At 49.5% G+C, this 9910-nt stretch overlaps 1 protein-coding gene and 1 long non-coding RNA gene across 4 annotated transcripts in view; one reads left to right on the forward strand and one right to left on the reverse strand.

Moving 5' to 3' along the window:
• Nucleotides 1-29: 29 nt before the first annotated feature.
• Nucleotides 30-2772, reverse strand: LOC308193991. Of its 2 annotated transcripts, none has more exons than XR_013950153.1 (2): nucleotides 2654-2772; nucleotides 30-221 (listed from the first exon to the last, which is right to left on the reverse strand). It is a non-coding gene; the product is annotated as an uncharacterized lncRNA (long non-coding RNA). The 2 variants fall into 2 exon arrangements; XR_013950154.1 differs by lacking the exon at nucleotides 2654-2772 and adding an exon at nucleotides 334-1097.
• Nucleotides 1748-9910, forward strand: part of GC (GC vitamin D binding protein) — a 37527-nt gene continuing 29364 nt past the window's right edge. The window contains exons 1-12 of one of the 2 annotated variants that reach the window (XM_080589229.1): nucleotides 1748-1962; nucleotides 3714-3783; nucleotides 4239-4371; nucleotides 4475-4686; nucleotides 5409-5541; nucleotides 6038-6132; nucleotides 6447-6576; nucleotides 6665-6867; nucleotides 7087-7219; nucleotides 7371-7468; nucleotides 7723-7855; nucleotides 7948-9909. In XM_080589229.1, coding sequence (XP_080445355.1) covers nucleotides 1902-1962; nucleotides 3714-3783; nucleotides 4239-4371; nucleotides 4475-4686; nucleotides 5409-5541; nucleotides 6038-6132; nucleotides 6447-6576; nucleotides 6665-6867; nucleotides 7087-7219; nucleotides 7371-7468; nucleotides 7723-7855; nucleotides 7948-8001 — 1455 coding nt within the window. In that variant the 5' untranslated portion in view covers nucleotides 1748-1901 and the 3' untranslated portion in view covers nucleotides 8002-9909. Of the gene's footprint in view, nucleotides 1963-3713; nucleotides 3784-4238; nucleotides 4372-4474; nucleotides 4687-5408; nucleotides 5542-6037; nucleotides 6133-6446; nucleotides 6577-6664; nucleotides 6868-7086; nucleotides 7220-7370; nucleotides 7469-7722; nucleotides 7856-7947; nucleotide 9910 lie in introns of those variants that run through there. The other variant, XM_080589226.1, reaches the window with a different exon arrangement.

Genomic DNA, 9910 nt, shown 5'->3' on the forward strand with positions numbered 1-9910 from the left:
AGCGCTAGCAACCAGACAAGAGACAGGAATACTTTCAGGACTTTATTGGCAGGCTTGCACCACACAGGCAGCAGCGGGCTGTTTGGGGAGGGGATGCGGGGATATCACATTCTGCTGGTGGTGGCCAATGAGCAGGGAAGCTGCCAGTGCAGGAGCCTGCGGGGAACCGAGTTACTGGGCTGTCCTTTTCCTCCTGGACTACTGCAGTGGAGATTTGGGAGCTGTGGGGCAGAGAGAGTATCGTGAGTTCCCTGCATCACCACTGTGCCCCACCACTGCTGCTTCTCCACTGATAAACCACCACGTTTATCAGCGCTTCTTTCCATCACCCACACTTTTACTTCGCTTCATGCTGATGTTCAGCTGCTGCTGGCTTTTGCTCTGCTCCCTGGGGAAGCTGAAAGACAATCTCATCCTGCTGCAGCTGCGCTGGGGCTGCCGGCCACGCTGGTACCCTGACGTGCCCGATGTCGCCTCCATGCTTTCTGGGGTCCCCCCTCCAGCTGCCCCACAGATATGAACGTGGCAAGTTGTGAAGTCATAGCGCCCGGTGATGATGCAATAGGGCAGCAGTTGGTAGGCGCTACCCAAGTGGCCCCAAGGGAAAGAAAACAAAGGGGCTTGCCCCAATGTGCCACCAAATAACTCATCCCAATGCTTCACCCAGTGTTTCAAATGCTATTTCCAATCAATTCCCTTTCTTCAAAAGCACATTTCTAAGGAAATAAATGGACAAAATTGCTGTTAAATGGGTTCTCTCTGGCTAGGGATTAGCTGGGAAAGGGTCTGGGTGATCTCCTGAGTGGCAACATCTGGTGCCTCAGCCATTTCTCTCCAGACACAGCTCAAATTAAGACTCGAAGCTGATTTTATGATGTGCCGCTGTGCTTATTATTGTTTGCTGGACTTGTTTCTGGCTTCTCATGAGCATGTTAGTGACTGTCCTACAAGAAACAGGGCCAATTTGGGGCTGTCAGCACCCGTGTCCCAGCCAGCAGGACCCGTGCAGAGCTGCCGTGTTTGCCCTGCTCTGCACCAGTGGATGAATCGTGAAGCATCCCGTGGTCTGGAGGAGTTCACAAGCTGTTATCCTGAAGCTGTTTATAGCGGATTCACACAGGATTTTGTTAAAAAAAGAATCAAATAGGTGGTAATTTAGCAGTGAACCAAGTGACAGCTTGAATCATGTGGGATAGTCAAAGGAGAAACAGAATATGTGTTTATACAAAAATAACATATTATCCATTTTTCTTCCACAAATATATGGCAACCAAACACTGCTCTGCTCTCTAGAGGTCATGAATGAATCCTTCCAAGCGTTTTAAGTTTGTTGTTACTCTGCACACCTAAAAAAAAATTGTCACTGTGCTGCACAACATTTCAGCTGGCATATTTGCTTCAGTGGGGTGTCTCGCAGGGGAAAGCACCCTGGCTTTTGCTGCATTTCCCAGCCACGATGCCTGCTGTCTGCCTTCCCCAAGGCTGATACCTGTCCGTCACCTGTCTCCACCCAAAAGAGCCATCTGCATCCTCACAAGTATCTGCAAGGACCTCTTATCAGGCTCAGAGCACACTGCTTTGCACTCATAGGATGCACGGGACACTTTCCCCCGTACATCTGCTTTTGCACGGGTCATGGGTAGAAACTCTCTTTCTGGAGTCCCATAGCAATGTGCTGCTGTTTTCTCTGGGTTAATTATTAAAATCAGCCCCATTTTAGAGGTGCTGGCACCCTGGGCCAAGGATGCTTTCCCCGTGTCCTGTTACCAGGATTAATCATTGATCCAACAACGCTCAGGAGCCCCATATAAATTCTGGTTTGGGTTTCCCACTGCTGCTTTTTGCACAGGGAGGGAGAGCAGTGGCAGTGACTGCTGTCCCTGCCGTGGCCACGCTGCACCATGAAGGCGGCTGTCACCCTCCTGCTGCTGCTCTTTGCAGCAACCCACGCCGAACACCGAGGTAAGAGCGCTTACCCCTGAAATCCTTGTACTGCTGTGGCTGCAATGGAGTTGTCACCCTGTACTAGACAGGGTCCATGATATCCTGTGTATTAATGTCAGTAAACTCAAAAATGGGGTTTTCCACCCCTGGCTCTTTTTTCCGTATGGAGCTAAGTGAATTGAATGTCTAGGACTGTGCTCTCTGCTCACAATGAGCAACATTTTGCTTCCTCTGCTGCTCAGCGGGGAAGCATAGACCTGCTAAAAAAAACTAAACAAACAGCCAAACATATGTCTTCAGTACTGGATTCTGAGAAAGAAAAGGAATTCAAGACTTCAAGACGCACCTACAGCTAGACACCCTGATGCTCATCCTGCTAGGACGGTCTGCAGGTTTCCCTTCCTTCCAGGGACCATCTCCCTGGTAATGACAGCAACAAATCCTCAAACAATCACAGCAAAGTGCTGTCTGCCCTCTTCATTCCCTCTGCTTCAGAGATGTATTTTTCTCTGCAGAAATGCTAGGATTTGTACCTACTGCTTGTAGCCACAGAGCTCTCTCTTGCTTTTCTATTCCCAGAGCTTTGCTTGGTTACCGGCAGACAAATCCCCCCCCAAATGGCCTCTAATTTCATGCTGAAAGCCCCAGAATTACCTTTTTACAAAAACTTCTTCCCCCCACAAGTGCAACCTTGCAAAATTACCCTTACCTTTTTTTTTTTTTTTCTCCATACTGAAGCAATTTGACCTTTGGCTGATATAACGGTGCATAACCCTGTGGTTTGGGTAAAATGACCCCGTGTCGCATTGGTGGAGGCCGGGGCTGACACCCTGCCGAAAAAGCAAAGGGGAAGTAGGCTAAAGCAGAGATTTGGCAGGAGTGTGAGAGATGCAGACAGGAGAATGTAGCTGTGGCTGGGATCCCAAGGGGGGGGTGAGGGGGTTCTTTTCTGGTCCAAAATCCCCAGGGAAGATCATGTCAATATTGCAGCAGAGAGGCCAGCACAGTATCAATGTTTACCCTGACAGTAGCAAAGTCTAAGTGATGCCTTTTTTTGCAAGAAAAAATCAATACTGCGTCTAAGGGATGAAAGAGGGGCTGGGGATGTGTTTGCTGCTGCCTGCTCCTGACCTCCACAGCCCCAGATAAAAACCAACACTGTCTGTTTCAGCCATATAGAAATGTCCGTGTGGGTAAGGGCCGAGTGTGCTTGACATTTTCCCGCAGTTCTCTCAACTACAGGGAGGGTTCCCCCTTCTCCCCCTTGTTTTGGATGCAAACTGCAGCAGCACAACCCAGGCAACAGAGCCACTTCCCCCAAATGGGCTGGGCAGCGGCAGCATTTTCCCAAGCATTAGGGACTACAGCCAGGTCTGACATGAGAGGAGAAGCTGTTGCATGCTAAAAAACAGCCCTAAAGTGAATAAGGCAAGATTCCTGTTTTCAGATGAGACCTGTGTGATTTAGGACTGCCAAGAAGGGAAATGAGAATGAGAGTAAAACACAGACATGGTATGAACATCTCTGCATAAATATATGGGAAGAAGAGAAACATCATCTCAGCTCCCCAAAACAGCATGAAGTACTTAATAATGGTTTTCCCCTGCAAAAGGAGAAATATCTGAATTATATCCTACAGTAGGCCCAATGGAGCTGAGCATTGTTGGTTTTTTATTTGTTTCTGCAGGGAGAAGGTTCATGGGAATGAGGCACCCACATAAGCAGAATCAGGGAACTGATCCCAAACTCTTCTTTTTCTGCATTTACAGGTAGAGCATATGTCCGGGACAAAGTATGCCAAGAGTACAAAACCATGGGGAAGGATGACTTCCGAACCCTGTAGGTACCTCCTACAATATTTACCCTCCCAAATTCAGCATGCAAATTCAGCATATAAGCCAAGGCCCCCCCAGAATTAAAAAATAGCTTGGAAACTGGCTGATTTATTTGGTCATTTATTCACTCCCTGCAAACAAGGGCTCCTATTACTCTAAATGGGCCTACCTACAGGAGAAAAGCTTGTTCCACAACTGAACTCCTCAAAACCGGTTAGGTGGCCAAATAGCAAGGAGTCATAAGAGCTGGTGCACATCCCCCTGGCCATGGCAGCCCCAGCCTGAGATCTGCTCCAGGCAGAGACCAGTCACAGTTTTTGAGGATGTGCTGCTGGTTCTTGTGGGACTAATGTTGATGCTCTCCATGTGGTTTTGTTAGACTGAGTTTCATCAGGCTGATGTTGATGTAGGCTTTTAGAAAACACAGTGAGTTCATCCTCTTGTTGCCTTTGCTCCCAGGACCCTCATCATGAACAGCAGGAAGTTCTCCAACGCCACCTTCGAGGAGATCAGCCACCTCGTGCAAGAGATTGTCTCGCTGGCAGAGACCTGCTGCACCGATGGCGCTGACCCCTCCTGCTATGATGCTGGGGTAGGTTGACCACTACCCTCTGTCAGTCCCTAAAACCGTGGACATGTTCAATTTGGTGGAGCAGCCTCCAACCCCAGGCAAGCATTCTTCTCCCTTCCTGCAGTCTTCAGCCCTGTCAGCCAAGTCCTGTGGCCCCGACTCGCCCTTCCCTGCCCACCCAGGGACAGCCGCCTGCTGTGTCCACCAGGGCCTGGAGCAGAAGCTGTGCCTGGCTGCCCTGCAGCATCCACCCCGCCAGCTGCCCCACTACATCGAGCCCTCCAACGAGGAAATCTGCCAGGCCTTCAAGAAGGACCCCAAGGACTTTGCCGACAGGTAAGGGCTGGGAGGCTAGAAGAAGCACTCAGTCTTGCTGGGATGCCAAGCCAGGGTGCACACATGCTGGTCAACATCTGGATAATGACAAAAAGTTGATAGCAATCTGGAGGGCTTCTTCATGTTCATCCTGAAGCCCATCCTTTACTTTCTTAGATGGAATATGAAGGTTTCCACCTTTCCTTCACTTAGGGCCACCAAGCTCTCTCCCAAGAGTCACTATTTCACTTTGCAAAAGTGCCTTAACCATAAAGAAGCTGTATTAAACACTGCAGCACTCACCAGTCAGACTCAGCCAGACTGACTGCTGCCATCCACAGGGATGAGGAGGTGATAACACCCTACAGCTCACACCACTACATACATCTTTCCCCATCTTGCCCCTATGCCACTGTCCCAGGCAGCAGCAACCATTGCCATGGCTCTTTGCCAACCCTTTTATGGAGCTACCAGTGCATCCAAACAAAAGGTTGATGTATTCTGTGTTTGGACATGTCACAAGGAAAGGATTTTACAAAATGGATGAGGGATGGAGGTGGCTTCTTCCCCATGCAAGCAGTTAGAGAGGGACATCAGGTGGGTCGATGGCTTGATGTAATAAGCCAGCAGCACAGGAAGGTGCCTGAAAGGCTGACATCCCCAGTACAGCTGTAACACCCCCCAAAACACATGTGCAACTGAGTACCTGGTGCCCAGGTGTTTGAGGTCCACCTCTGCCACAGGTTCCTGTACGAGTACGTCAGCAGCTACGGCCAGGCACCCTTGCCTGTGCTCCTGGGCTCCACCAGGAACTTCCTCTCCATGGTCTCCACCTGCTGTATATCCCCAGCACCCACCGTCTGTTTCCTGAAGGAGGTGAGTCTGCTCCCCATGCCTGCTTTGCCCTTTTGCTCCTTTGCCCCACAGATGCCCACAGCCATGGGGGTGTCTCAAACTCAGCATTGCTCATCCCCAGCCCAACAGCATGAAGCTTGCTGGGTTGAAATTTTCCGTTTTTCCTTTGCTTTTGCTTCTTCTCAGTTTTGGGGAATTTGAAGTTAAATGACATGGTCTGAATTTCCAGACATGAGCGAAGCTGTTAGGAAATCCACCCGGGTTTTGGTAGGACAATTTTCATGAAGCTGTAATTAGCATCAAAAGTCTGCAGAAGTAGTACTGTTGCTTTTTGCAGTAGGTAATAAAAGGAGGCTGAATTACAGGGCTGCTCACAGCATAACCAAACAGCAACTCACCAGGCACAATATTTTTTTACCTTGCTATGGAGAGGTGGTGATGGAGAGGTTTCCATTGCACCTGGAGAATATCTCCACCCTACCACCCACTCTATAGCCACATCTTCTTCTTCTTGCAGAAACTGCAAAGAAAAACCCTCTCCCTGCTCACGCTGATGTCAAACAGAGCTTGCTCCCGCTTCACGGTATATGGGAAGGACAAAGTGAAGTTCAGGTAAAAAGGGGAAATGGTGTTTTCTGGCCTTTAATGCAGGTCAGCAGGGGAGCGCTTTCCCATTTCAGATGGCAGTTCCTTTCTGGTTTTCACCAAGACATATTCCAGCTAAGATGAAGGTTACTTCCACAGACCAAGTCTGGTTGTTCTGTGTGGGAGTGCTTGGGTGCTACATGCACAGATGACACACAGAGTGTGTAGGAAAGACAAAAAGTGCAAATATAGGAATATTAGAAGTGCTTACAGTCACTATTTAAGTTTGCGGAACAGAGAAGCTGAAATCCTTATGTCCCATCTATGCTGTGTCTGCCCAGCTACCTGACCATGCTTGCCCAGAAGATACCAAGCGCTTCATTTGAGGACCTTTCTCCTCTGGCAGAGGACGCGGCCGAGGTGTTCGTCCAGTGCTGCGACTCGGTGGCTGAGGACTGCATGCAGAACAAGGTAGGGCAGCCCTGAGCCCTTCCCAGGGCTAGGGGGCTCCCCGAGCAGGATGCTGAACCCCAAGTCCCCTCTGCTCCTCCCTCCGCAGTTATCGGAGCACACTGCAAAGGTCTGCGCCACACTGTCGACCAAAGATGAAAGGTTTGCCGACTGCTGTGCAGGAAAAAACATTATGCAAAACTACTTCTGCCTCTCCGCCTTGAAACCGGCCACAGCCCCCAAATTGCCTGAGCTGCAGAAGCCAACCAACAAGCACTTGTGTGGTGACGATGGGGCCCTCCATGCCAGAAGGTCAGCGCCCCAGAACCCACTACATCTGGTTTTCTCACCCTCCTTCTCATTACACAACTTAATAATCATTAGGACTTCTCTCATGGTAGCCCCAAGCTCCTCCACACACCATGAGGCTTGGAAGCGTAGGGTGTGCATCGCTGCCGCATCCAAGAGCTTGCAGCTTCAACAGGCACAGCCAATACTGAATATTAACTTGTTTTCCCTGCTCCACTCCAGGTACATGTTTGAACTGTCACGGAGGCACACCAATGTCCCTGATGTCTTCCTTGGCAAACTGTACGATGCATCTGAAAACGTCATCAGGGAGTGCTGCTCTGCCAAGGATGTCTCTGCCTGCCTTGACAGCAAGGTGATTGGGAGGGACACCTCTGTTTTACACACCATAAACTCCCTTGTCATTGCACACTGCCTCCCTGTCCAGCTCCTGCATCCCCTAAAACCCTCCACAGAGGCTTTTTCCAGTCCTGGTTGTAGAAATCCCCTTCTTTTATACCACACAGCGACAGCAAGTGGGAGGAGAGCTGCCCACCTTCCTGGAAAATGCCAACCAGTTCTGTGGACAGTACAATGAGATGAATTTCCTTGACTTCAAGAAGAGGTAAGAGCTCATCACCCTCTGTTGGTGCTCCCAGAAACTCATATCTAAAATTTGGCCAAGTCTTTGTCCTTGAAACCTGGCTGTACAAGCTTCACTTCTCCCGTGGCATCAGGGAAGCGTTTCCTCAGATGATGCCATCAGAATTTGGCAAGGTGTGCATTGTCTGCACCATGGTCTGGAGGTTGAACACAGCCGGGTCCCTACAAAAGCCCACCCCACATTGACACATCCTCCCCTCCGGCCCCAAACTGTAGGCTGAGGGACAGCATGAAGCAGACTGTGCCAGAAACCAGCCCTGAGCTGCTGACACAGCTGGTGGATCAGAGAGCTGATTTCGCTTCCACGTGCTGCCCAGCAAACTCGCCACTTCTTCATTGCGCTGCACAGGTAGGGCAGCATCTCCCACTACCCCACATCACGTAGAAGGCAGTCACCTGCCCCAGGCTCATCAAGCCTCATTGCCTTTGCCCTGCTTGCAGGTGACCGCATACCTGGAAAGTGCATGCAAGCAGGGTTCCTGTGCGCTGATTTAAGTGTGGAACAGCAAAAAACAAGGCGGGGGGGTCCCACTGGAGGATGTGAAATGCTGCTGTTTCCCAAACCAGGAAGGGAAGGAAGCATCCAGCTTGTATCCTCCCCAGCTGATACATCACTGCAGCCATAATAAAGATACTAAAAAAAAAAAATTAAAAAAAAAAAGGATAACCTTGCTTTCTGTGTGGTCACATTGGGGCAGAGCATGGAGGATGGAGTGGGGCCAGGAGTGGTGGGTCAGATAGTAGGTGGGAGGGGGAGGTCCCAGCTCTGGCTGTGGGAGCCAATTTTCTAAATCATTAGTCAGGAAAACCTAAATCACACATCAAGCACCCACACAGATGGGGTTGCTCTCTCTGGGCGTTTGGACATTCAGTCAGCCAAAGTCATGAGCCCATCCTCTGTGATGGGACTTTTGGGGCCCTCTGCATTAAGGCAGAAATAAAAAGCCCAAATTTCACTGGTTTGTACTCCAAGACCCTCATCCTTCTGGCTCCCTGATAGCATTTACCCCCCAGAGCCTTCCTGCATGCCTGAAAGCATGGTTCATGAAAGCAGGTTCACAGCTCTGCCCTGCAAAGCACAGGCTCAGTTTTTGGAGAGTGCAGGAAAAAACAGTCAGGAGAGAGAGGCAGCAACATCTCAAGACAAGTTTGCTATTCAAAATAAAAACAAAAAATGTTCAGCAGCACTCCAAGAGATGGCGCCTGTAACCCAGGGAAATGAGTGATGCCCTGTGCTTGCAAAATCTAATAAGGAACATGAACATAATTTAGACTGTTGTGAAACAGGTTAGTTTTATCTTAGTGATTGTGTGTTGTTGCACTAGTTGGCCTAGGCCCTGCTGCTCCCCAAAGCAGGCCGAGTGATGCTGCTCCCAGCACGCCCAAAAACAGACCTGCACAAGGCTGTCTGACCAGGCCCCACATATATCTCCATGCTGAAAAGTCCCCCTTGCCACCCTCTCTGTACCTTCCCATAAAGCACTTTTAAAATGGTGAAAGAACTCCTTCTTCCCAGTACTATCAGTGATGTGAAAAAACAAATACTTTATTATTTTTTTTTTGACTGGAGGGTTGGAAAAAGAGGTTAGGCAGATGAATGAAAAGTAGATATACCAACAAAAAGAGACATACAAAAAGCTCCAAGTGCAAACCTAGGCTGTGCTGGATAACGTCCAGCTTTACAAGATATTGCAACCATACATCACAGAGCTGAGCTTACTTGCAGAAACAACATTTTTCTTGACAAGACTTGGTACTAGCAAATTTCCTGTGTATTTAAGGAAATGGACTACATTGAGGACAACCCTGTGGTCGCTTCACAGTGGTTTTAATCACGGACCTCCGAGCCCTCCATGCATAAAGATTATTCTCTTTTTCTGTGTGTGTCCTTCCACAAACCTTTGCTGAAGTGGGTTAAGAAGGTATTGCCCCATCCTTGTTAGTTCCAGGTTAGAATCTCCTGCCCACAAGGGAGCCTCTGATAAACAGCTCTATCCCTTCATAATCCCACTTTTTTGGTGCCAGGAAGAGGTTTTAACAGTTGGTGATGTGACTACTTTTAAAGACTAGTTTTAAAGGTTTTCAACACGAGCCTGAGCACTCCCTTAGCAAAGTGAGCGCTTTCCTTTGCCAGACACCATGTGAGTGATGCTGTGCCTCCCTAAAGAAGCTGGATGCCATCCCAGCCCACACCATGAGGCCGTAGTGGGGCAAGGAAGCCACAGTGGGGCAGTGAGGAGCGCTGGGGCACAGCTCCTGTGGCAGGAACACCCTATGGTGTCCTCAGAGAGGCCATTATGGGGTCCTGTAGCCGCCATTTTGGGGCTCAGTGGCCGCCATTTTGGAGCCCGACAGATGCCATGTGGGGCTGGAAGCATCGAAGGGACAAACAGGGCGACGGTTG

The sequence above is a fragment of the Anser brachyrhynchus genome (genome assembly GCF_964034855.1).
Source record: "Anser brachyrhynchus genome assembly, chromosome: 4".
Lineage (NCBI taxonomy): Eukaryota > Metazoa > Chordata > Aves > Anseriformes > Anatidae > Anser > Anser brachyrhynchus.